This window comes from Rhamphochromis longiceps, linkage group LG3, assembly GCF_057381845.1.
Source record: "Rhamphochromis longiceps isolate RC_006_pf linkage group LG3, R_longiceps_female_GT1.1, whole genome shotgun sequence".
NCBI classification, from domain to species: Eukaryota; Metazoa; Chordata; class Actinopteri; order Cichliformes; family Cichlidae; genus Rhamphochromis; species Rhamphochromis longiceps.
Window position 1 is genome coordinate 24,894,768 of NC_140559.1, and position 27,968 is coordinate 24,922,735.

General features: G+C 41.6%; 2 protein-coding genes and 1 pseudogene across 15 annotated transcripts in view; all 3 read left to right on the plus strand.

Moving 5' to 3' along the window:
- LOC146673622 (uncharacterized) overlaps nt 1-15,966 on the plus strand; it is a 28,260-nt gene extending 12,294 nt beyond the window's left edge. For all 14 annotated transcript variants that reach the window (XM_085390556.1, XM_085390616.1, XM_085390600.1 and 11 more), the window contains 9 exons: nt 7,537-7,787; nt 12,115-12,190; nt 12,723-12,811; nt 13,619-13,843; nt 13,981-14,052; nt 14,303-14,414; nt 14,547-14,676; nt 14,915-15,158; nt 15,278-15,966. In XM_085390556.1, coding sequence (XP_085246682.1) covers nt 12,145-12,190; nt 12,723-12,811; nt 13,619-13,843; nt 13,981-14,052; nt 14,303-14,414; nt 14,547-14,676; nt 14,915-15,158; nt 15,278-15,820 — 1,461 coding nt within the window. In that variant the 5' untranslated portion in view covers nt 7,537-7,787; nt 12,115-12,144 and the 3' untranslated portion in view covers nt 15,821-15,966. The remainder of the gene's footprint in view (nt 1-7,536; nt 7,788-12,114; nt 12,191-12,722; nt 12,812-13,618; nt 13,844-13,980; nt 14,053-14,302; nt 14,415-14,546; nt 14,677-14,914; nt 15,159-15,277) is intronic.
- Nucleotides 15,967-15,986: 20 nt separating this feature from the next.
- On the plus strand, nt 15,987-19,939 carry LOC146673623 (general transcription factor II-I repeat domain-containing protein 2 pseudogene; annotated as a pseudogene).
- A 5,356-nt stretch (nt 19,940-25,295) lies between these two features.
- LOC146673624 (tripartite motif-containing protein 16-like) lies at nt 25,296-27,065 on the plus strand. The gene has a single exon (XM_085390497.1). The coding sequence runs from the start codon at nt 25,311-25,313 to the stop codon at nt 27,006-27,008; it is 1,698 nt and encodes a 565-aa protein (XP_085246623.1). The 5' UTR covers nt 25,296-25,310; the 3' UTR covers nt 27,009-27,065.
- The last annotated feature ends 903 nt before the right edge of the window (nt 27,066-27,968 follow it).

Sequence of the window (27,968 nt, forward strand, 5' to 3'; positions counted from 1 at the left end):
AAGTGTGTTGTTATAATCCTTCATGTTACTGTGTCGAATAGCAGACCAAGCTGCAAATGTTAAAGAACATTCTCCAAGTGGCACACTCAATAATCAGAAGCTGATGGTTTTTATTTTATTTTTTAAAATCTGTTAAACTCGAAGGCCAATGGTACAGCTAAATACATCTGATGTCTTTATAAATTTAATTTCAGAGAAAATGTTACAGATGTGATAAGAGGTGTTATAAAGTTTGATTATCACAGGGAGGTTTCACAGGTAGTAGTTGAATGGGACTTTTGTTTTGATTGGCTTCAAATAATTTCCCCTAGGGGTCAATAAAGTATTCTGATTCTGATTTTAGTGTGAATTCTGGCTTTTCACTTAAAAAGATATCTTTCAACAGCTACTGAAAACTGTTGAGTAACTTTCCTGTAATTGTTAAGACACAGAGAATGCTGTTCAGGTAATAACATCATTTTTCACGGCTAACATTAACTGATCTTTAACAAGAACAACTTGCAAAGCAAATTCATCTTGCTTTGCAGATAACTCCTGTACTCGGAGGGGAATATCACTGGCATACAACAAAACACTGGAGTGAGTCATACAACGTATTACCTAAATTATTTAAACATATTGCAAACAGCATAAGAGAAAGAGCATCACCTTGATTGACAACAAAGGAAGTCTCAAAAAGTTTATTTTCTTCATCTCGACGTAGCGTTTTCAGTGAGAGAAACACAAAGTGAACCTGTTTGTGTGTAAATTTATTTCAGATTGCTATAACACTGCACACATCTTCAGTCTTGGAGAAGTCTTGCAGACTGAATACGTCACTTGGATGAGTGACAAAACGTCTCTGCCACCTAAAACGCTACGTCCAGATGAACAGAATTAACTTTTTGGGATTTCCTTACCTGGATGATTCCGCATGCATCAAGACAAAGAAAGTATTAAATGAGCCAGCTTGTATATTACTAATATGCAAACCAGCAACATGATGACAGTTAAAAGAATTTAGTGCTTCAGGCTGTAATAATGTTCTGTGTTCATATAATCTTACAATACAAGACATACTCAACTGTACAACCTATCTTTTGCATGCAACATTCTGACTGTATTCTGTGACCTTGGCAGAAAGATAACTATGCCTGTTATCCTTCTTTGTCAAATGCCGTGCATACTGCTGCCATACTCTGTACTGCTGGTTGCTCCTTTTTTCAATGGCAAATTAAAACCTCACAAAGAGAACGTTTTGTGTGTAATTCAATTTATTCAGATAACACTGCATGTAAGAGAAATTAAATGGGTATTTTTGCATTGTATTGTACAGCAGGAGGTTTTCTGTAGGTCACTGCTAAAACATGACTATATTGTTGATATAGTAATGAAGAAAAAGTCAACGTCATTAGGGCAAAAGCACTGAATCACAGACAATTTTTTAATTCTTGTATCAAAGACACTGCCAGTAAACATTTCCATGTCTGTGATTGGTCAGATGCTGCCAGCACCACCTCTTTCATGTGACCACCCTCATTCAGTAAGCTGCAGGAATGTCTTAACCTCCTAAGACCCGAACTCTTTCACAGCATGCATTTTTAATTTCTCTTTGATATTTGGGCTGATTGGGACCTGATGAATGTAAAAACAAAGGATTACTAGATTTTTTTTAACCTAATCTTTGTTTCTAAGAAACATGAGAGCCACATATGAGGATATTCATTTAAAATTTCGATAGAACAGTAGCAGTATAATGTCCTTGTAAGTGGATATTAGGCCCTTGCAGAGCAAAATTGAGTATTTTGGTCTAAATAACCCAAAATGTGATGTCCACATATGTGGACGGCAGGTCCTAGGAGGTTAAAGACATAAAGACCTGGATGGCCTCTAATTTTCTGCTTCTAATCTCAGATAAACTGAAATTATTGCCCCAGATTGAAAATCTATGTAATCAGATTTTCAATCTGGATGGCATTACCTTGACCTCCAGTCACACTGTGAGGAACCTTGGTGTCATTTTTGACCAGGATATGTCCTTCAATGCACATATTAAACAAATATGTAGGACTGTTTTCTTCCATTTGCACAACATAATTAGAATCATCCTGAAAAAATACTTGGTTTATTTATTACTTTTAAGATCAACTAGTGTAAATCACTGTTATTTGGCTATCCTGGCATGTACTTCATTCCTTACATGCTCACTAGCAACTTCTTGTCTTTAAATATATCATCTCCCCCTGCTGGTACTGAAATTTCTGTATGCAGTACTGAAACATGTCTATTATACACTTTGCTATGATATTGGGTTCCTATGATAATCAGAATCAGAATCAGAATCAGAATACTTTATTGATCCCTGGGGGAAATTATGTTTTGTTACAGTGCTCCATTATAAACCAACATTAAGACAAGACAGACAATACACTAACTAAGAATAGTACAATATATACATATATATACATACATACATACATACATACATAAGTCACTCATAAATAAATAGTTGGAAAAGAAACATGTGTAGCTGTAGCAGCAAACAGTGTGTTAAGTGGATGCGTTGTACAGGGAGATGGCCACAGGCAGGAAAGATTTCCTGTGTCGTTCAGTGGTGCTTTTCGGTAATCTCAGTCTCTCACTGAACGAGCTCCTGTGACTGACCAACATGTCATGGAGTGGGTGGGAGGTGTTATCCAACATTGTCTTTATCTTGGACAGCATCCGCCTCTCCGACACCACCTTGAGGGAGTCCAGCTCCATCCCCACAACATTGCTGGCCTTACGGATTAGTTTATTAAGTCTGTTGGCATCTGCGACCCTCAGCCTGCTCCCCCAGCATGCAACAGCACAGTCTGGATTTGGGAGACAGGCATCCACTGTTAAGATTAGGCTTAAAACTTTCCTTTTTGATAACGTGTGTAGTTTGGATTCCTCCCTTAGTTACACTGCACTAGGCCCAGGGTGCTGGGGGATTCCCATAATGCACTGAGCATTTCTTCATCACTCAGCCCCTTTCATTCACTATGTGTTTTCACATCACTTTTGCAAGTGCTTGCTGATAGGGGCTTCATCTAATTGTTGGGGTTTTCTCTTTAATATTGTCAGGTCCTTAAGGTACAGTATTCAATATAATTATGAAGGTACATGGGGTTTACGCTGATTGTGTGCTGCTGTTTGTTATTATATCTATATGCACAAGTATGTAGATGTGTTTATGACATAGATACAGCAACTCGAGTTGCTTTTTCTGCTTTTTAGAAAATGTTATCTAACATTATGTTTACGCCAGGCTTTCACTGCTTTATACAAACCCCCACAGTGACGTATACTGATTCCAACACAATATTTTTGTCAAGGTAACAAGATATCACACATATAACACAAATATGATAATGTGCAAATACACTGTGTACTCAAATGCATCATATGATATTCAAATAATGGATAAACTGACTATAGAAAGCTTTTCAAGCTTTTCTCCTTCCTCCTCTTTCATCCTGATCCAACTGTTCAGCATCACTGCAGACACCACACCAAACCATCAGTTAGTCTCTTGATCCACTCTCCGCTCACTAATGAACAAGACCCTGAGATACTCTCAAACCCACTCTACTCCAGAGTTCCCTTTTAAATCTGTAATATGAATATCCTTGTAGTTTTCCTCTGTGCAGATTATTCTAAAAGAAGCATCTCAGAGCTGATTTACATTTACTGATTTAAGGGATCAAGTGATGACAATAGCCAACCAAGTGAAGGATGCTTGGCCGCAGAGTAAAATCCAAAAATTAAAATAGTTATCTTTAAGCTAGCAGCTGTTACACACAAAAAGCTGGTAGCATAAGAAATACAGTAATCCAGACCAGGAACAGGCAAAAGGCAAAGAAGGAAGAAACAGAAGAAGACCCTTTATGAAGATAACAAAAATGACTGAAAAAAAGAACAAAAACAAAAAAGCGTGGAGTGACGTAAAAACTAAGGTTGAAACCTAAGTTACAAATGAAAATCCTACACTTTTCTAACTAAATATCTCATGTTTAATATAGGGCTGAACGATTATGGAAAATAATCTAATTGCGATTTTTTTGCCCCAATATTGCGATGCGATATGCGATTATTTTTTAAGGTCTTTGTCTTCTGTATTATTAAACAAAGACAAGTAATACATCATATAGTATGGCCAATACTGTCATGGTCCTGGGTCGTGCGACCCAGTGTTTTGTGTTTAGTCTGTTTTGATGTTTATTGATTGTTTAGGTTCATTTAGTTATTCCATCTCATTTGTAATTACATTACCCTTGTATATAGCCTCCCTTGCCCTTCATGTGTTTATGTCCGTGTGTCTTGTGTTGTCAAGTTCATGCTGTCGCTTCTGTCATCTTCCCCTGTACTGAGTCTCCCTGGTTCGTGTGTCTATCTGTCATGAGTCATGTCTGCATGGTTATGTTTAGTTCATGTCTAATCTCCATGTTTCCTGTTTTACTTTGAAAGTCTGTATTGAATGTCAGTATATTCAGTTTCACTCCTCCTGTCGTTAAGTTCGTGTATATCAGCTGCGTTCCCATGTGTGGCCACTTCCCCTGATCATCCCTCATGTGTATTTAGTCTCTGTGTTTCTTACAGTCTGTGTCACGTCGTCTGTGTTCCCACCCTCCGTGTTTCCATGCCTGGTCTGTTGTCTTCCAAGCCATAGCCTCACCATAGTTTGTTCCCAGTTTAGGTTTTTATTTAGCCACGCCATCCCTGCTGTATTTGCACACCTTGTTTTCAGCCATATTAAAGGCTCGCCTTCTGTTAAAGCTCACTCCCGTCTGTTCACTTGTGTACGCACCTGGGTCCATTACACGCATTCTCCACTCGGTCCGTCACAGTGGACCGTGACAAATACTATATTACATTAATTTTTAACTGTTCTTTCCTGGAAGACAGACCTCTGTTATGATGACATGAGATGATGCATGAATTGATGACTGACATTTTTATTTAACTTCTTCAATCACAACAGTATATTTGAACATACACAATAGTTTATTTTTAGCTTACAAACATCTGAGCATAAAGTGCTGACAAGGAACCCTGGTGTAAACATTAAAATGAAAGTCAGTACAATGTGCAGATTGCAGAAATATACATAAAAAAAATCAGTGGCTTTACCACACTCAGTTTTTCGACATCTGTGAACTACTAGACAGTCATTAAATTAAAAAATATTAAATAAATAAAACTAATAAATAAAAAATACACACATCTTACTGATCTCTGCAGTCAGTAACATTACACATAAAGTGCAAACATAATAGCAATTGTATAAACACACACACAAACACACCTTTAAATTAAAACTGGCTGAACATCTTGATTATCTGCAGTAAGTAACAGCAACACAGCACAAACTAAAGTGCACAATGAGTATGGCTCAGCTAGCCATAATCATCCTAGCTCACAGGTTTTTTGCTAGGAAGACCAGCATATCTACTTTTGCTGGCTTTAAGGATGAGCGAGTGCAGGTCACTATATTCCCCCCAGTGCTGAACAGACGCTCTGAGGGGGCACTTGTGGCTGGCACACACAGATATTTGCGGGCCATCTTGCACAGTCGTGGAAAGTGAATGTTGTGCACCTTCCACCAGGCTAAGGGATCATCCTCTCCGTCAATGACAGGGGTCAACAGGTAACTATTCAACTCTGCCTCCACGACATCTTCAAGTGGCAGAGGCAAAGCTGAAGAGGCCGCACAGGTTTTAAAAAGACTACCAAGAGTCTTCTTTGCCTTTCCCCCAGAGGCCTGTGCAGAATTTTGAGCAGTTTCAGTGCGAGACCTCTTCTCCTGCCATCTGCCATCTCTATACTTGTCGTTGAGGTATGCCAGGACCTTGGTTTTAATTGATCTAGTCAGATCAGTGTCCTCAGCATCTTCAGCCAAGACTGATGTTGCCAGAAGATGGAGAACTGGTTTGAGGTAGGAGATGCTCACATACTCTTCTCCAGAAAGAGCATCAGTAAATTCGGAGAGAGGATGCAGTGCCTTATGAATGGACTCCACCAGTTCAGCATCCTGCCAGGTTGGGATGAGGGAGCGTGCATGTTGGTCACCTGTCAATACTTGCCGAGTAACGTTACTAGGTTTATTCTGCACACTACTAGATTTTTTAGCCATATATCTATCATACTCTGTTTTGTGCTGAGTCTTAAGGTGCTGGTACGAATTCGTAGTGTTTCCCCGAGATGTAGAAACTCTACCAAGACAGGTTTTACACAGTACCTGACTCTGTGCGACATCATCTCTTTTAAACCCAAAATATTTCCACACGGCTGATGTGCAGTTCCTCTTTGGTACTAGCATCCCCGCAGGCTCTGGTTCTGTTGAACCTGAGGCCATTGTGTAGGCTACAGCTTTGCTTGCTAGTTCACTCTCGGTAGACTGTTTCAAAACTTTGCTCCCTGTGTCACGTGACCAGAGTGCAGCCTCTGTGGCTAGACAATCTCGTTTGATCATGTCACATGTTTTACTTGCGCATGTCACGTAAACAGAGTATAATCGCAGCCTTTGCGTTTAGAAAATTGCACTTGATCATGTCGCGATATTATCGCAAATACGACATATCGTTCAGCCCTAGTTTAATACCAGTAATAACTAAAGCCTTTCATCTGATAACCATTTTTTCCTATGTGTTTTTCATTTGCATTACAATGTAAATACTTAGTGGAAACATGATTTCTGAAGTCATGCAGGATTCTTGTTCTTCTATCAAATTAAATAAACAATGAAAATTCATATTCAATTCAACATACGCTGAATGCGATGTTGCCTTCTACAAACTCTGTGTCTGTGAATTTCCTAAAGTTGCTCGTAATACTATCCTCGAATGCTAACATTAACATGTAATGTGTGTTTTTGCTATGGGAACAGACTCCAATCGAAACAGAGTTTGATGGGTTTTGACTTGTTTCATGGTGATGTTTCATTGTGGTTCGTTCTACCATAGTTTTACTGGAGAAACCTTCAGGTATTGATGATTGCAGAATTGAAAGTGACTCTGTTTCATATGAATAGATTTAAGAGATTTCTTGCATATATTTTCCAAACACAAGATAAAAGTTTAGATTCATTTTCCATTTAGACTGTATTTATTACCAACAAATGGATTACTGGAATAATAATCCACTGTTTTTGTTGGTGGGGGGTTAACCCATTTTTCTGGTAACACCTAAATAAACTTTAGTCTCCGTGTAGCCTTTGTAGGTACAATAAACTCTGCCTGGATGTGCTGGTTGTAGGGCCAAGGACAGCCCAGCTGTTTGATAGTGCAGAGATATTTGTTTCTTATCTGGAAAGTTGATGTAGGACAGAGTTTATGAAGTCCTGTGAAATATCTGAGAATATGAGAGTAGGCCTGTCGCAGTCTGTCTGATCACATGTTCTGTTTTTTTCTGTATTTTTTCTAAAATCAACATTTTTTTTGTACTTTTTTCACTTTTTGCTTTTCACTGCTTTAAATTAGAAACAGTGATTTCATATGTGTCATTGTTATTGATTTTTTTTTCTTCATCACACAGTTCATTGTTCCCTTGTGGTGCTGACCCACACGGTGCTGAATCAGTAGCGAGCACTTTACATCAGGTAGCTCCACTGTGGACTCCACCTCCACCTCTTCTCTCCTCTGGGGTGTGGACCGCCTGAAGGATGCAAATAAAGAGAGAGAGAGACAGAGAGAGCAGCAGTTTGTCTCACACAGAGACACCAACAGATGAATCTGCCCATCTGCTACCTCCTCCTTCCTCCTCATCCTCCATCAGAGCTGCAGAAGGTAAGAGAAGCTGGACACGCTGCACACCTCTACTCTCATTTTAGCTTTTGGACCAAACAGCAGCACCGCTCAGTGGATACATCCACAATTCAGAGCTCTGAGAGACAAAGGAAGACTAAGAAACACATAACACTAAGAATGATAAATAATTATAAATAGGCTGATTTCCACATGGGGATCTGTAGCACTATATTTCAGTTATGATATTCATTAGTGTGCGTATTTTAAAAAAAGGACATATTTCTACTTGTCTTTATTCTCTGAGGGTGAAGGTTTCAAACCGTGGTGTTGGATTGTAAAAATAAACTTCTAGTTTGGAAATTAAATCTGTCAAATGTCTGTGTGAAGAATCAGATTTGACAGATGAGTACAGGAGCAGCAAGATGTTCGAACAACAACTTAAATCCATTTCTGTTTGTTTAACAGCCTCAGTATTAACACACAAACTCTGTGTCTGTCATTGTTTTCCCCCACGTTACCTACAGTATACAACATTGATCACCTGGGATGTTGTACCAAAGGCAGTTCATGACTTACAAGAGCTAAAGCACAATGGCAAAGATGTAATCTTGTACTAAATTACAGATTAGAGATTAAAAGGTGTGATGAAATCACTGCCTACTGACCAATCAGTTCTCTGGAATATTATGTTATTATTCCTGGAAGAGGTTTAGGCATTAGAGACATTTCCATGTCTGTGATTGGTCACATGCTGCCAGCACCACCACTTTCATGTCAATCCTGGACTAACTTGTGAAATAACCACATTTTTGTGAACACTTAACTTGATTTCCAGTGAAGCTCTCTGTAAATGTCAAAATCAGAGCATTTTCAGTCCCAACTCTGCACAGCTCCTGGTCATATCTGTCACATACAGGTTCTGTATGGAGCTGTAAGGCTGTTTTTTTTTTTTTTTTTTAATAGGACAGGGGGAAAGAATGAAAGAAAGAGGGGGAGAGAAAGAAAGAAAACCAAAGGGGAGAAGAGACGGTGAGAAGGGGGGGAAGAGAGAAAAAAAAACAAACAACAAAAAATACAAACTCCTGGGTCACCTGTATGGAGAAAAAAAACAAACAAACAAACAACAAAGAGCAACATAATAATAGAAAAAAAAAAAAGCACCATCACAATAAACTACCTAGTCATAAATATCAATAGTTACTAAATAATAGATGATATTGTTCAGCACGCAAGATAGACAGCGCACAGTGTGCTTTGAGGCAGCAGCCAAGAAAGCTTTAGTCTGCGTCTGTGAATACCCATGTGTACACCTGTGTGCATACCTGTGTGGATCAGCATGCTTGCATTCCAAAGGTTTCTCCATGTAATGATCTGTTAGGGAGTGTGGGGGGCCACAGCCCTGTCCTTTATGGTATCAAGCGGGTATGGAGGAGATCAAAACTCCAGACATCCAGAGGCCCCCAGAACACAAGAGACCAAGGAAGACCCACAGAGGGGCAGCTGCGCCACTGTCCCAGTTAGAGCTAAGGAGAGTCCCAGATGAGGGCTCATTCAGCAGCCGCGGAGCAGAAGCCAGGGGGAGTTGCAGTGACGCGCCCGTGGGCTCCGCCGGCAGCCAGCTGTGCCTGAGTGACCGAGCCCCAGGCCGAGAGGCCTTGGAAGGCCCGAGATGTCCCCAGAGAGGTGGCGTCTGATACCCAACCTGACATATAGACACAAACATACAGGCACACACAAACACAAACATCCATTCCCACCCTCATGCTCTCATGTGCACTTCACACTCAACCGACGTGGAGACAAATATAAAGAGACGCTGTATACGCAATCACACTCCCCAAGCGTACTCTACATACCGGGTCTAGGTACCCCCGCCCCTGGAGGGGGGAACTGCACCCAGACCCAGGTGGTGTTACCCTTTTCCCTGCGGTGGGGAGAGGCAGACCGCCCCGACTCCGCAGCAGCAGGGAGGCCCCACACCCCAGACCGCAGCCGGACGGCCAACTCCTCCCAGCCCCCCCTGCTCCAGCAGGCCGCAGAGAACGGGGGTGAGAAAAGACTCCAAACCTCCCTCCACCCGCTCATAGTAGTGTTGATGCATGTGTGTTCTAAGGTGCAATTAAAACCCAGGAGGGCATGGAGCTACCTGCCAGAGAGCAGCAGGTAAGCGCATAGTCCCTCCTGTTGGCCCTCAATGTCTACATGTATTTAAATTGAGAGGTGGGCAATGAAGCCAGGGGTGAGGTGTACACCCTGATGGAAACTTGGACTCCGTGTATTGTGCCCACCCCCAAGATCCTATATGTATGTGCAATGAGGGTGTGAGTAATGTGAATGTCTAAGTTGTGGGATAAAATTGAGGCAGAGGCAGCCAGAAGGGGACAGAGGGGGGGGGGGGGGGGTAGCCTCCTCTGCATCCTGGTGACATACCCCTACTCCAAGGCCCTGCATGTGTGGGTGGTTGTGGTGGAGCGGGAGGAGGGAGGCAGCTGGAGATGGGGAGGAAAGGAAGGGAGGGGCAGTAACCCCTCCCTGGGGCCAGCTCCCCCGCTGACCCCAGTAGGCACTCCCACACTCCGCGACCCGCCAGGGAAAAGGGGGCCCAGGCCCATCCAGACCGGGGCCCAGCGCGGCAGCGCCCCCCGGCCCCACAGAGCCCGGGACAGTCCACCCAACCCCACCACAGAGAAAACTGCACCCACCCCACCATCTACTCGTCTTCCAGACTACATGAGACAATAGACGCCCAGGCTGAGATCTTCCTCCACCTCTCCTGTATCTCCCCCTCCTGCAGAGAGTTCCTGAGGGGAGGAAAGCTCCTGCAAGGTGTAACAATCTCCCCCACCGGTTGAAGAGCCCCACAGGCGACTCGACACACCGGCGGCACCCTGCGCCAGGGATGGGCTCCCATGCACCCACCCGCCCACAACCCCGGCAACACACAAACCAGGACCCAAGGCCCCGAGGCCCAGCCAGGGCCCTGGCCCAGAGATGGAGCGCCCCCAGACCCTCATGCCCATCCCGGACCCACCCAGGGGCAGACAGGCTACCAGGTCAGTAACCCACGTCCATCACCACAGACCCTCCCCTAGCCCCGCTGCACGCAGCCACGAGGAAATGGTCAGAAAAGAGCCCCCAACCGGACATGACCGCTACCCCGGGTTGAGCCCCCCAAGGAAGATGCCTCCGGGGAATCCCCCGACGCCCTAAGCCTGTCCCTGCCCCCACACCAATCACAACATTGAAGGCGGGACCAAACTATGACCCCCCACCCCCACTAGGTGATGGAGCCGATCAAAGGAGCCCAGAGCAATTGATCTGATGTGGTGGCAGAGGCTGTGTCAAGACTAATGTAATCTAATAGATAATTCTTATATTGGTTAGAATTAAGATTATTTTTATTTTTCCAGTTCATGAGGACAGTTTTCTTGGCTATGCATAGGGTAGTGAAAACCATATGGGCTATATTGTTTTCTGAAGTGACATTATCTAAGCTGCCCAACAAACACACTAAGGGGGAAGTTGGAATGTTACATTTCAGACACTTTGATAAGTCTTCACATATCTCGTGCCAAAACTTCTGCACTGGTGGACAGAACCAAAGAGCGTGAATGTAATTGTCTGGTGTATTGTTTTGACAGTGTGAGCAGTTGTTGGAAGATGTAAAGCCCATCTTGAACATCCGATGACCTGTATAGTGCACTCTATGTAGTATTTTGTATTGTATTAATTGCAGACTGGGATTTTTAATCAATTTAAAAGTTTTTAAGCATACCTGAGACCAGAAGTTTTGGTCTAAACTGACTGATAAATCTGCTTCCCACTTTGCAATAGGAAGGGATATTGATTCATCTAATTTAGAAAGTGTTCTATATATTTTAGATAATAATTTGGGGATTTAAGAGTAAGGAAATGTGCCGCACTTGGTGGTGTTTGTAATTCAACTTGACTGAGGTTAAATTTCTTTTTTATAAGGTTTTTGTAAGGCTGTCACAGTAGCAGCTCCCTGAAAAAGATGCTAAGCACCAAAGGTAAAAGTGGTCATCAAGATGAAAAAGTCCTCTAGTAGCCTGTATGAGTCTGAAGGCAGCCCACAGTTACCCACAGACTAAGCAGAGTGCAGCATCAGTGGTTGCTAAAAAACAGAGGTTTGAGTTTGTCGAGGTCATGGAGCAAGACTTTTAGAGGGAGTGAGTTGGTGTACAAGATTTTCACAATGTACTTTTCACTAATTTTCTTTCAGTCTCTTTTAAAGAAACTTTTTCACTTTCACAATTTAATATCACATACATAGACTCGGCTTCATTTTTCAAGTGGTCAGCGATTTTCTGTCCATTCAGAAATGTCGCAACTGTGTGGCTTTCAGGTCTCTGTCAGCTGATTGGCCTCCTTTAAGATGCTCCACCTCCTGTTCGTCCTGTCTGTTCTGATTGGAGTGTCAGGTAAACACACACCTGGAAGCCATTTTAAGTGTTTCCTCCCATCACTTTAGTGCAGGGGTGTCCAATTCCACTCCTCAGGGGCCGGTGTTCTGCTTGTTTTAGCAGGATGCCGAGCCTTCCTCAACATATCTTGAAGTTCTCCAGAAGCCTGGTAATGAACTAATCAGGTGTGCTGACCCAGGGTGATATCTAAAACCTGCAGGTCACTGGCCCTTGAGGCCTGGAGTTGGACACCCCTACTTTAGTGGAAGCAACATAAACATAGCACAAACACCCTGAGCAAAAAAGAGCAGAAAGATTTGAAGTATTAAAGGGAATGACGCTTTAATAACCTAACAAATATTGTGCATCTTTGCTTTTAAGGTTTGCTAACTTATAGTATAAACTGTAAATTCATGATGTTGATTCTTTAGTAACAAACACTGTTTTATCCACTCATGATGTTACTGTTTGAACCTGCTGCACTCCCTGTTTGTCCAAACAACTAGTTAAGACTAAAGCTCACAGCACTCATGTGCCTCCATATCTTCAGGAGCTTGGCAGATAATCACTGTTTCTTCAGTGTTGGACATCAGCTCATGTCCAATCAATTATTATGGACAGAAGTACGAGCAAATCTATGTGAGTATCCTGATGTTTTTGTTTTAAACAATTCTGTCATCCCCACTTTTGCTGATGAGTATCGCCTCGATATACCTCCTGAGATTTTCTAGCAGGAGGACATTTTTGTTCAAGAATTCTTTTATATTATTCTTTTATGAATGAGAAAATAATGAAACAAAAACTTCTCACAGAAAAAGGAGCTCAAATGTGAAGAAAAAATTAAACCTCATGAAGGAGACCTAAACTCTTGACTCTTTCTTATCTCATTGAGGCGACCGTTTTGATGTGATGCCTGTGAGAGAAACCCCATGCATCGTTCATGTAGATGATTATTAATGGGTTAAATATGTATTTTATGCTTGTCTTTCTATATTTTATTTCTTTCTATCTTAATATTAAGCAGCCAATTTGGCTTTCAATTAAATATATAAAAAATGTTTTCATCTTTGTAACAGTGGAATCAATATATTAAGATTGATCCTCTGGGTCTGACTGGATCTATGGTACGGAGAAGGCACATCAACATCCGTCCATCTATGCTGCAGTTTTTGCCGTTATCAGAGAGATAACCATGTTTGCTAGTATGGCAGGGTGTAGGTTGTAGCTGGGCTGGACCGGAGGGGTGGAGCAGTGGGTTCAGGGTGTGATTACTGCAGAGGCTGACCAGCACAGCAAGTCTTCATCATCTAATCATGCCTCCCCTAATTAAGTACGATGCCAGGACCTGACAAGAGCTGTGCGTCATGCTGAGCTAGAGGAGGCAACTAGTGGGTTTGTAGAAAAGACGTAGTATCACTGATTAGTTGTGTCTTTGACTTCTAACAGGTCGCCTTCATGAGTGAAAACATTGCATTCTGCTTCGACAACTTTTTCAACCCTGAAACTGGAGGTGACTGTCTTGTGGGGACTGCACCTGACTCAGACAGCATTGAGTTTTGGATAAATGAATCCAATGCTGAAATCCAAAAGCTGATTTATGACAATGTAGCAACCATTCAGAACAGGATGGAATGCTATGTGTTGTTTATCATGGAGCTCAATGAGGAAAATGTGAGTTGTTTTAGACTAAATTAACTGTGTAAGAACAAAAAATAAAATTTGACATGATTTTTTTTTATCATATTAAACATTGGTGAACACTTTCAGAATTCCTAATAGTGTCTGAATCTTCTCTGTTTACTTTACAGTATGGTTTGGTTCCAGTTAATTTTGGGACACAAACTGTTTTGATTGTGGAAATATTGGCATTTGGTTCAGTGGTGAGTCTCTGCATGTGACAGATAATAAATAACATGTTAAGATATTGACAAAAACAAAAAACAACAAGAACATCAACAGAAAACCCCCAAACACACACACATTCAAAAAAAATCTGTAGTAGACAGACAGTTTCCATATCAGTGAGGATCATTCAGACATGTTTATTTCACAAGTAGATAAAGATTTTTATCCATTCTTAGTTGTCTTTACTCTGTGATTGTAACATTGTTTGTGTTTATTTCTGTCTAGGCATTTGAGGCTCAGGTTGGTGGTATCACGATTGATATAATGGCTGTTTTGTTCGTTCCCAGCAATCGTCAGTATCAAAGATTCTTTGACATCAGTGGATGCAGATATGCTGGTTGGTGAATCTCAGGCTTCAAAACTTGACCCATGTGTTCTGTATTTCAATGTTACCATGATGTTTCTGTCAGTTGTTATTAAACTAGTCAGCGATCTTTGAGTTTTTAAACTAAACTATCCCTCATTTCAGGTGGTTTGCATGAATACGGTGCAGTGCTGAGCTCAGATCTGGAAACCTGCTCTAGTCTCACCTGTTCTGACACTGCTGCTCTGCAGATTTCTGGCTGTGGCCCTCTGGAGCGTTGTGAAGGCAACGGCATGTAAATATATCTCTTTGTATTTCAAAGAAACGTCTGTGATCACTTTCTTACCTTTAGCTGGTCCCCACAGAGGGATACTCGGGCCTGAGTCTGTGTTTGTGATTTGGTGCTATATAAAGAAAATTAAATTGTATTCAATTAATGAATATGTATAAAATGTCTCTTCCCCACTGGTTTGGCGTTCAGCAGCACCTCGTGATATTTTTTCATTCTTGTTTGTTTCCTTTCTTTCTACCAGCTGCATGTTGTACTCCACATGCACTGTGACTGACCCCACTGTCATTGACTTCCACGGCCAGGTTAACTCTGTTGAGGATCGGTGTTCATACTCTCTGGTCTTGACTCCATCAGTACCAGACTTCCATGTTCTGGGGAACTTCCGGGAACGTCGACGTAAAGACGTGACCTTTTTGGACAGTGTGACACTGGTTCTGGACAGACCCAGCATTAAAATTCATCTGGAACAAGGTGGGACAGTTCGGGTAAGCTACCTACACCCACAGTTTAGTCAGTGCAGTCTAATGATAGTTGCTGCGAAATCAACCGGTTGTGTGTTTCAGATGTTTCACTTACTATTTCCTACACTTTGCTTGTTATCCAGCTGGACAACTCAATCCTGACCCTCAATAGTTTGCCTCAGCTGGTTCACAATGTGGAGCTCTCTAAAGACCGAACTGGAGTCACTGCCAAGGTGTCGCTCTCATACTCTACCATCTCTGTCTTCTTTGACGGCTACACTGCACAGATCTACTTAGAACATAGGTGTCAAACTCTGGCCCGCAGGCCAAATTTGGCCCGCAGCCTAATTACATTTGGCCCACGAGGCCATACCAAATTAGAGCTGGCCCGCCGGTCTTATACAGTGCATGTACTGCTAATACTACAAATCCCAGAATGCTCTGTTGGCGTTTTGGCGCGTCAGTCAGGACAGGACCCATTAACGCCCTCTCCTCTGTTGACTGTAGTCATAACAACCGCGCGAATACTGCCGCGCTACCTCTCCCAAAATGGCGAAAAGAAAGAACGAAAACAGGAGCTTTCTGGACAGGTGGGAGACAGAATATCTGTTTACCTATGTAAAAGACAGACCTGTTTGTCTTGTATGTGGAGCTCATGTGGCTTTAACCAAGGAGTACAACATTAGACGACACTATGAAACGAAACACCAAGAGAAGTACAAGGACCTGGACATGACTCAAAGGCGCCGGAAAGCAGAAGAGATGAAAAGAAGTTTTGTTTCACAACAGACTATGTTCAAAAAAGCCATATCACAAAGTGAGGCTGCTGTAAAGGCTAGTTTTGTTGTGGCAGCAGAGATCGCAAAATCAGCCCGGCCCTTCAGTGAGGGAGAGTTTGTGAAAAGTTGTATGATGAAAGTTTGCGACGTTGTGTGCCCAGAGAAAAAGCAAGCATTTTCAAATGTTAGCCTGAGCAGAAACAGAGTAGCTGATCACACGTGAACTTGCCAACAATCTAAATAACCAGCTGATGGAGAAGGGAAACAGTTTCGTTGCATTCTCCCTCGCTGTGGATGAGAGCAGAGACACCTCTGATACTGCCCAGCTTTCAGTCTTCATCCTTGGTGTGGACTCAACTCTGTGTTATGGAAGAACTTTTAGGATTAAAATCAATGCATGGAACAACCACAGGGAAGGAAATATTTGAAGAGGTTTCCAAATGTCTAACTGAAATGAAGTTGCCATGGGAAAAACTTGTGGGGTTAACGACAGATGGTGCACCAGCGATGTGTGGTCAAAGGAGCGGACTGGTGGGCAGGGTACGGGAGAAGATGCGAGCGGAGAACTGTGCAGGTGAGCTGACTGTTTATCACTGCATCATACATCAAGAATCACTTTGTGGCAAAGCCCTAAAGATGGAACATGTTATGACCGCAGTAACACGAGTAGTTAACTTTATAAGAGCCAAAGGTCTGAATCACCGCCAATTCAAATCTTTTCTTGAGGAGTGTGGTTCGGAATACGGAGACGTGCCGTATCACACGGAGGTGAGGTGGTTAAGCCGAGGGAAAGTACTGAACAGATGTTTCAAGCTACGCGAGGAAATATTTCAGTTTCTGGAAAGCAAAGGGCAAGACACAGCTGAGCTCAGGGAGCAAGAGTTTCTGTGTGAGCTGGCCTTTATGTGTGATATCACGAGCCATCTCGATGCGCTGAACCTGCAGCTTCAGGGACGGGGGCGTATCATCACAGATATGTACGCTGCAGTGAGGGCTTTTAAAACGAAATTGTGCCTGTGGAAGAATCAGATGCTACAAGGAAACCTGGGCCATTTTCCCTGCTGCCAAACGATGAACATGCAAATCTCTACTGCTGTGTTCCCATGCGTACAGTTTGCTCAAACACTCTGTGTACTCAGTACTGAGTTTACCCGGCGGTTTGCCAACTTTGACGCCCAGAAATGTCGATTTGAACTGCTCAGTAATCCTTTTGCAGTTGACGTGGCAAAAGCACCAACAAACCTCCAAATGGAGCTGATTGAACTCCAGTGTAGTGACACGCTGAAATCAAAGTATGATGCTGTGGGCGCTTCACAATTTCCACATTTCATCCCTGACACAATGCCTGGGCTCCGCACCCACGCTGCTCAGATGCTCTCCATGTTCGGCAGCACTTACCTATGTGAGCAACTATTCTCCTCAATGAAGATGGCCAAAACATCTCACAGGAGACGTCTGACCGATGAACACCTTCACTCGATCCTGAGGATTTCCTCAGCTCAGAGCCTGAGCCCAGACATTGAGGAACTAGCATCCAAGAAGAGATGCCAGGTATCTGGCTTGGACGCATCAGAGTAGATCAGTGTGTAGCAAACTGAGCTATAATTACCATTTTCTTTGTGCAATTTGTCTTGCTACTCCCAGACATGGGCTTGAATGGTTTCACGTTTAATGATATTTTTATTAGTTAAGTGGTTTATTATTGTTATTTTATTTTTACATTTATTATTAGCCTGGGGAAAAAGTTTACTGCTAAAATTTAAATCAGAAGGCTGCAAATACAATTTTTATTTAAGAAATGCATTCCAGTGATATGTTATTTAATTGGAATTTCAATTTTGCATGTGTGCAATATTAAGTTATATATCGTTCAGTATTAAGCGTTGCTTATTCCATATTCAGTTTTTCAGCAAAACTTATTTGAGTCTGTAAGAAAAAGTTCCTTGTTATATCTGGAGGAAGATTTTTTTCAATAAATATTAATGTTAGCCCGCGACTTTGTTCCAGTTTTGAATTTTGGCCCACTGTATATTTGAGTTTGACACCCCTGTTTTATACAGTCGGTGGCAGTGTCCCAATTCAGGGTCTACACGCTTGAAGTACGCATTTCAAGTGCAGTTACGTCACCGCCACGCGACGACGGCTGTCCCAATTCGAAGTGTACTTCAAATGCATACTCCAAATGCGCCGTCGATTTCCCCAAATATCAAGCGTGGTCCGGTGCACGCTTCGTGGTCCCATATATCCCAGAATTCATAGCGCAGCGGTGGGTGTGGATAATTTTGCCGCAAAATACGGCAGAAGGGAGCGGCCAAAGAGGGTTTTTTTTTTCAAACTTTATTGAACTTATAAAGCGAACAGTCAGTCATTCCAGTTCAGTTTGTACAGTAGACATACAAGGCAAATAAGAGTAACAATATACAGTACAATGAAATAAGAAGGATAAATAAATAAAGGATAGAAAAGAAAAAAAGGGGGGAATGTGATAGACTTCATAACAACTTTGTACGTGAAAGTTGTGACAGCTCATTCGTTAAACATTTCTGAATGAATTTCAATCAATGACAGACCTTTTTTATTGGAAGTTAATTTACGAGAGTTTAAGTAATATTCAATTTCAATCAAAAACAAATTAAATGATGGGGTTGAGTTTTGAAATTTACATTTATGTATATGGATTTCCCCTAATAAGATGGAGCGGCCGAAGAGTGAACTGTCAAAAGTACTGAATATGACGTCACTTATTTATGTGCGAATGTTTAATAATTAAAGTCAGTCATATATCCACAAACACAACAAGCTGAAAGTCAGTGATATATATATATATATATATATATATATATATATATATATATATATATGTATCATAATAATCTGACAATACTATAATATTGTCCATATTATATTTACATTACCACAGTGAGATGACTTTAGTCTCATGAACAACATTAACTAATTGTTATTTACTAACTAATCTTAAATGACTGTTCAGCACAGAAATGAAGCCCAACAATCATGTTTTACAGTCCTCTGGTCTCAGCCTCAGATACTCAACTAATCAAAGTGATGTCATGACGAAAATGAATGACCAACAAAACATTTTTCTCCTTCATTTCTGTCAAACAAAGCTGTATGTAACGTGTCTCGCGGTTAGTATCATGGTTGCTAGGCAACCTGAACAGCGCAACGAAGCGTATACCGTCCCATTTCACAAGCCTCTCACTTCCGCACTTCTTGTACTTATAGTACGCACCGTACGTAGTACACGTAGTGTGCGTACTTCAAGCGTGCAGACCCTGAATTGGGACACAGCCATTGGGTGGTACACACTGTAAAAAGTTTGAGAAACACTGATAAGTTAAGTGTATGTGTGCTTTTTAAAAACATTTAAAGCTGCAGTACAGAATCTTTGAAACAAGCTTAAAACATTTTTAGAAACAGAGCATCTGCTTCTCTTTACAGCTCCTCACTCCACCAGGGCTGTTTGGCTCTTTCTGATAGTGTGAAAATGTGATGTACGTACTGCGGCAGTCATACAGACAACTGGGCGGTCCAAAAGTTGGCCTACCTATTACTGGCTGAGGTTTTAGTAGAGTTGTGGCTGAACCACATAAAAATATATAATTAATTTTAATCTCCCCAATCCATTATAATGTTATGTTGGAATGTTATTAAAGAGGGTCAAAATGTTTCAACCCAGTTTGTTTTGCAGATTCTGTATAGCAGCTTTAATATAGGGAGAACACAACTTCCAGATTGTGTTGAGTAAAATCAGGTTTTTTTTCTTTGTCAGTTTAACAGTTTCTGTTGTGCCTGTCACTGTTCCCTGTCTGTTTTCTTACCTGGTTCTTCCTGACCTTGTACTTTCTCTCCTCTCTTTCCTCTCTCCCTCTTTGGACTGACAATCATACACAAATAGATTGTATTCAATTAGATGAAAAATTACATTAATATGAAAAAATTCTATTAAGATCGCTAACAAAAGTCCCCTCTCAGTGTACTTTTAACCAAAAGGCAAATAACCAAACCGTATGTATATCTAATTAAAGATATAAATATTGAAACACTGATCCAACATTATTCTTGTTTGACGGATCATTTGATTTTACACTTTTACCTGAATGTGGCTCCTTTTTTGAAAAAAACTTCCTTATATCCATTATGAACCTGACTGTCTCTCTCTACACACACACACACACACACACACACACACACACACACACACACACACGCACACAACAGGAGTTATAAGGTTAATAGGCATCCAGTCAGTTAGCTAGTTAGTATCCATTTCAAACAGGACAGTGGCAACAACAGTAGGCTGCCAACAATTTAAAGTTTTAGATTTTAAATAGGCTGTATACATTTCAATGGGAGCAACAGGACGGTCATATGTCGCTGATTTTACTACAGAGCAGGACGGATTGTAGGGTAGCAAACATCGTCGGAAAACACGTTTTCAACACTGCAGGTTACCTGGTGTAATGTTTTTCACCTAAAAAGAAACATGGTCTGACTCCTACCAACTATATAAAGAGTAACTGAAGGTTAAATGCAGCTAATATGTCCTGTTTTAAGCCACGCACTTACACCTCCTCTCCGCTGCGTCTCAGCCACCATCGCTCTGGCAGCAAGAGCGCTAGAGCCAGAGCAGGGGAGAGGCGAGCTGGAACAAACCATTTTGGGAGGGGGGGTTATCTATACTTTTGTTGTTAAAATGGTGTCTCAAACAAATACAGTACTGTATGCTTTTTATATTTTTAGTAGTGTGTCACACAAACAGCAAATATTGTCAAAAAAAAGTAAGAAATCTTTGGGGGTGCTTTGATTCATTTGGGGGGTGCTTCAAAAACAAGTAAAAACTTCCTTCATAGACTGATTGACCATTAAAGAACACCTCCAAATATCAGACTCAGAATTATGAATTTCTAATCCATGGAGGATTTATATTTGTTTGTTTTTTTGGGGGTTTTTTTGCCTGTCCCGTTTGGCTCTTTTGCCATCAGAATTATTGTCTAAAGGCGAAGAAAGATGCCCAACGGATTTACTTTACCAAATGGACCATCCCAGCCTTGCCGTAATGGTCCATTTCACCTTTTATTGTTTATTTTATTTTTTATTTTCACTTGCTAAATACGGGACAGACTTGACTGGGGAAAAGAAAAGGGAGAAAGAAAGAGGGGAAAAAAACATCGGAGAACAGGGACGTGGATAAAGGGAAAAAAACAAAAACCAACAAAATAAGCAGACAAAAATACAAATATCAATAACCTGGATCACCTGTTGAGAAAGAAAAAAGAAAACAAGCATTTAACAAGGGATAAACAACATCACAATGATATATGGGAATATAACAGTAAATACTAAATATTAAACATTATTGTGCAGCACATAAGATCAACAGAACACAGTGTGCTTTGAGGTAGGAGCCAAAAAGGGTGTAGTTTGTGGGTGTGATCACCCGTGTGTACACCTGTGAGCATGGACGCACTTGTTTTTAAAGGTTCCTTCATGTAATGATCTGCTAGAGGGTGTGGGGGGGCCACAGCCCCGTCCTCCAGGGCATGAAGCAGGTATGGAGGAGATCAAAACTCCAGACATCCAGAGGCCCCCAGAACACAAGAGACCAAGGAAGACCAACAGAGGGGCAGCCGCGCCACTGTCCCAGAAAGAGCTGAGGAGAGTCCCAGATGAGGGCTCACTCAGCAGCCACGGAGCAGAAGCCAGGGGGGGTTGCAGTGACGCGCCCGTGAGCTCCGCCGACAGCCAGCCGTGCCTGAGTGACCGAGCCCCAGGCCGAGAGGCCGAGGGCACCCCACCTCCGAAGTGGCCCGAGTGAGCCCCAGGCTCCAGGCCCCGATAAGCAGCCACCAAGGAGTGAGCCGGTGTGTACCTGGACGCTCACCCCCGGAAACAAAGAACCACTAACGCACCGATGTCTGAGGGGGTCCGCCACTGGCAGGGGAAGTGGTGGTAGGGGGAGATAGGCCTCCAAACCTTGGAGGGCCTGAGATGTCCCCAGAGAGGTGGCGCCTGACACCCAACCTGACATATAGACACAGACATACAGGCACACACAGATACAAACATCCATTCCCACCCTCATGCTCTCATATGCACTTACTCCACACTCAACCAACGTGGAGACAGACATGAAGAGACGCTGTACACACGATCACACTCCCCAAGCGTACTCTACAAACCGGGTCTAGGTACCCTTGCCCCTGGAGGGGGGAACTGCACCCAGACCCAGGTAGTGTTACCCTTTTTTATATTTATATAAGATTTATATTTGTAAAACTTTCTCAGAGCTGCAGAAACTGATTAATATATGAGGGACTTCCTGATTTAAAGTTTGTAGGTCAGGCAAATGAGTTCCACCAGAGGGCGCTTTAATACAAACAGATGTGGCTCTGAAACATTTGAATTCAGGTTTCTTGGGAAAGAGTTTATACATATACACCGACCAGGCATAAGCTTTATAATGTATATAATATATAATATTATATATAATAATGTCCATATATAATTTTTTTATATATGGACAAAATAAACTATTTAAACTTACAGCATGATAAGAAGTAGTGTCATGACATCAAGCAAACAAGGGCATGAGACAATCTGCATGTTCATATAGTTCAAAAACTTCCCTCCTCTGGTTTCAGCAAAGGGTGGAGATGATACAGAATGGGGTGGGTGTGGTGGGGTGGGGGATTATTGTTCAAATCATTCTGTCAAAGGGTGGAGATGATTCAGATAACTGTTGTGAAGGCATGTCATTGGCAGAACCTGATCACAAATATGGACACAAAGCTGATCTTATTTTCATTTGATGCCAACAAATCAAACATTCCTGCTCAATGTATCCTGTCATATGTTAGCTTCATAAAGTGAAAGCAGCAGAAGGAAATATAACGCATTAGTAAAACATTAGTGTCTGCTGTTCGAAGAAAACTTCTTTTTACAGCGAAAAAAACCCCCTAAATTTCTGCACAAGCACTGAGTAGGACACACTTCCACGGGAATGTGAAATTCACAGAGAAACTGCCGGATCCTTCCACTGACATGACGGCCTCGACACACCTGCACCAGGACAAACCTCCAGCTGCCCCACTCCTGCTAAACAGGTGAAAATAGAGCAACAGGACCGCTGAGTCTTTGATTTTATTTATTTTCTGCCGTGTTTGCATGTATTTGAAAGACTGAGTGTAAACACAAAAAATATTTCATTTTATGTGCTGGAATGTGCAGAAAATAGGTTTAAATGTTAAACAAATTTCTTCCACTCAGAGAATGTTGCATATAATTTAATTTTTGCTTGATGCATAAAGTTAAAAGATTAAAACTGATAAAAACAAGTTTTAAAAAGAGACTTTTCCATTTGATTACATTTTGTATGATGGATTATGCAGAAAAAGTAGAATTGGGATTGGAGCGACTGAAGATCTATCACTTCATTACCTATTCACGGTGTAAATCACATTTTTAAAACTAAGTAACTAATTACTTTCATTACATTCAGTTAAAACAAACTTTATGTTGTTGGTTGTAAAGAGATGAATGGATATTTTATTTTATTCTTTATTTTATTTGTATTCTATTTTTTAGTTTTAGATTTCAAGATTTGGTGAATGGCCTACCCTTCTTAGTTTTGTTATTACTGCAAATTGTTATATTTGCTATAGAACAGTGGTAGGGAACTCCAGGCCTCGAGAGCCGGTGTCCTGCAGGTTTTAGATGTGTCCTTGATCCAACACAGCTGATTTAAATGGCTAAACTAGCTCCTCAACATGTCATGAAGTTCTCCAGAGGCCTGGTAATGAACTAACACACCACCCACCCCTTTCCTTTCTTTGTTGCCACCTGTTGTGAAAATTAAACAATAACCTGCCACACACCCAGTGATCTTGATTTGAAGTGGGTTTAATAAACACAAATGTGGAGAGAACATCCCAGTGAAACACCAGGACCATCTCTGAATTGTTGCCCTTACATCTTATATGCAGACACAGACACTCTCCAACAAAGAACATTCCACAACAGATCAATTATTATAGACCATTAACTGTTCAGTCTAAGAAAAGCTCCAACCAACCATCACCTCGTCTGCAACAGGATGTCCAGAGCCCTCAGGAGGAAAATGCTGTGAAGGTGCAATAAATCGTGGGCCCCACTAGTGATCACATTCAACATGCATACAAACTGGTGACAGGAGTGCTCTTACTATGCTAAAGTGATATGGTTAAAATATGTGGTTAATACATGAGAAAAGAAATCTGCCACCACACACCATTGGCCCTGTCTAGGACCGGCCCTGGTGGCCATTACAATTTATGTCTAAAAAGGTATAGCTTCATGCCTCGAAGGGAACACTTCACTCCAGGTACACGGCACCCAGCTGAAAACACTTCACACAAGTTGAGTTGCCCGAGATTCACAGAATTTTCAGAAAAGCACTATTTCGTGATATATATTGTTATCAGGATGAGAAATGTCTTATTTCGGGATATGCGATTTTGGTCATATCGTACAGCTCTAGTCACTGGAGACCTTAATATTTACTGGTTCTTATTTAGTCACGTCCCCAAATCAAGATGATTGTAGAAGTTGTGATCAACTCAACCATAATAACAGAAAAATACTTTTAAAAAAGCAGTCAAGGTTTCTTTGTATTATTCCTGTCATCACATTTTTGTGGAGCTGAATATGTTTGAAAACCCGTTAATTTGTTTACTCCATCATGTACCAACTACTACACCTGCTGCACCCTCTCACCCTTGATGGTGTTTACGGGAGAGAAACAGTTGAAATGAACAGCATCGTTCTCAAACCGCTCCTCTTCCAGGAATGAAGCACAGGCTGATAACCCTCCCTCTTCTTCCTCCTCGTAAACATAGCACCTCTCTGCCCACATGTTTCCTCATTTCCACACCATCACTTCACAACAACTAAGCTGTAGTGCCTCTTCACTTCACTGTGCAATACCTTTTGTGCAATACTCTTGTTAATAGTCAACGGTGCAATAGACTCCATACTTGAAATGTGCAATTCACTTGTATTTTTATTTTTATTCCTATTTATTCTATTTATCCCCTTCGTATATTTTATTTATATATGTCTCTGTATTTATATATGTGTGTGTGTATATATATATAATATTCTGTAACTCTGTAACTTCTGTCGGTGCTGTGCTTTTGGAAACCGAATTTCCCAGAGGAACCCACCCGAGGGATTAATAAAGTTTTATCTTATCTTATCTCAAGTTGAAGTTGGGTGTAGCCAACATGTGGTGACATGTTAGACTCGAGTCACTGCAGGAACACGTTGTTCAGATCAGACCTCAAACTAGTTTATAAGGAAGAGAAACTCACGAAAAGCGCTTAAACTGAGAGGAGAAATGGCACAGAAAGGAGATCAGCTGGACCGAGAAACCTTCTTTTGTTCCATCTGTTTGGATCTACTGAATGATCCGGTGACTACAGCCTGTGGACACAGCTACTGCATGAACTGTATTAAAAGTTTCTGGGATGAAGAGGACAGGAAGGGAATCCACAGCTGCCCTCAGTGCAGGAAGACTTTCACACCGAGGCCTGTCCTGGAGAAAAACGTCATGTTTGCAACTTTAGTGGAGCAGCTGAAGCACACTGGACTCCAAGCTGCTGCAGGTGAGCAATGCTATGCTGGACCTGAAGATGTGGCCTGTGATGTCTGCACTGGGAGGAAGCTGAAAGCTGTCAAATCCTGTTTGGTCTGCCAGGACTCCTATTGTGAGAAACACGTCCAGCGTCACTACAATACAAATCGATTACAGAAACACAGGTTGGTTTCGCCTTCCAGGAAGCTCCAAGAAGTGTCATCATCTAATTGTGAGATCTGCTCTCGTCATGATGAGGGGATGAAGATTTTCTGTCGTACTGATCAGCAGAGTATCTGTTATCTCTGCACAATGAATGAACATAAAGGCCATGAAACAGTCCCAGCTGCAGCAGAAAGGACTGAGAAGCAGAAGGAGCTCGAGGTGAGACGACTAAACATCCAGCTGAGAATCCAGGAGCGAGAGAAAGATGTGAAGCTGCTTCAACAGGAGGTGGAGGCCATCAATGGCTCTGCTGATAAAGCAGTGGAGGACAGTGAGAAGATGTTCACTGAGCTGATCCGTCTCATGCAGAAAAGAAGCTCTGATGTGAAGCAGCAGGTCAGATCCCAGCAGGAAACTGAAGTGAGTCGAGTCAAAGAGCTTCAGGAGAAGCTGGAGCAGGAGATCGCTGAGCTGAAGAGGAAAGACGGCGAGCTGGAGCAGCTCTCACACACAGAGGATCACAACCAGTTTCTACACAACTACCCCTCACTGTCAGCACTCAGTGAGTCTACACACTCATCCAGCATCAATATTCGTCCTCTGAGGTACTTTGAGGATGTGACAGCAGCTGTGTCAGAGACCAGAGATAAACTACAGGACACTCTGAGAGAAGAATGGACAAACATCTCACTGACAGTCACTGAAGTGGATGTTTTACTGTCACCAACGGAGCCAAAGACCAGAACTGGATTCTTAAAATATTCATATGAAATGACACTGGATCCAAACACAGCTTACACTCACCTGCTCTTATCAGAGGGGAACAGGAAAGCAATGCTAATTAAACGATACAGGCCTTACCCTCATCATCCAGACAGATTCACTTCATGCAGGCAGGTCCTGAGCAGGGAGACCCTGACTGGACGTTGTTACTGGGAGGTGGAGTGGAGAGGAAGAGGAGTTTGTGTAGCAGTCGCATACAAGACTATCGGAAGAGCTGTGTGCCCCACTGAATGTGGTTTTGGATACAATGACAAATCTTGGGCTTTATTCTGTGACACAACCGGCTACACTTACTTGAACAACAAAATCCAAACTGTCCTCTCAGGTCCTCGTTCCTCCAGAGTTGGAGTGTACCTGGATCACAGAGCAGGTATTCTGTCTTTCTACAGCGTCTCTGAAACCATGACTCTCCTGCACAGAGTCCAGACCACATTCACTCAGCCGCTCCACGCTGGACTGTGTCTTTTGGGTTTTGAAGTCAGTGCTGAGTTCAGTAAAGTCAAACACACATAGAGGGCATGTTCTTGAGTATCAGTGTACTTTTGTTATGATCTAAAGCAGTTTCTACATCTTCATTTAAATTTTTTTATTTCATACATGGTACAGCATTAATTCATTTCCTACACTAAAAACCTTGCATTCAGTTAATGTGGCACTAATCCATGCATGAAAAGGAGCAGGGAGAGAAGCTCATGAATTCATTGTAGGAATGCAAACACAAATACAAACTCTAGCTGGGTCGCTCTTTAGCTGTGACTCTGCAACATTTCTAATGCCATATTCCCACATTTTTAGTACCTAAAATATTTAAAGGCAGTAGATCAGAACCAGTGAGTGATGCATATTTTAAAGGAAAAAGATAATTACACTGTAAGTAATTTTTTTAAGTACTGGGTACCCTGAGGGTAGGATAAACATGTTGTCTAGTATGTTAGGATAATCTGCGATGAAGCCCACACTTCTAATACATCTGTACAAAGTTACTTATTACTTTACAATAAATCTTGAATTATATAATATTTGCTACCCAGTTCTAAGTATTTTTAGGTACTGAAACTTGTGTTCTGAAGATTACCTGATATGTGTTGGTAAATTACTCCATAAATCAAAGGCTGTATTATAAAGAGATATTGAAAAAAAAAACATAAAAAGTAGAACAAAATGATTTGATATGACAGAGAAAGGAGAAAAGGGCTTTAATAATAGTGCAGTAATGTTAAAGTGACAAAACTGGTACTTTACAATTGACAGATCTTGTATTTACTCTACTCTTCATGTTCAACACATATTACACAGTTAGATAGTTTGATAAGCGATACTATTATATACTTGTGGTTACTGTTGCATTGGGTTTTCATGTGATTAGTCGGTTTAATGAGTAGAGGACAATTTTTTTTGTGATTGTCTCAGTAATTTGTTAAGAAACCTCAACATTTCACAAGTTTCTTCTCTTTAATATATGATGATAAAGTG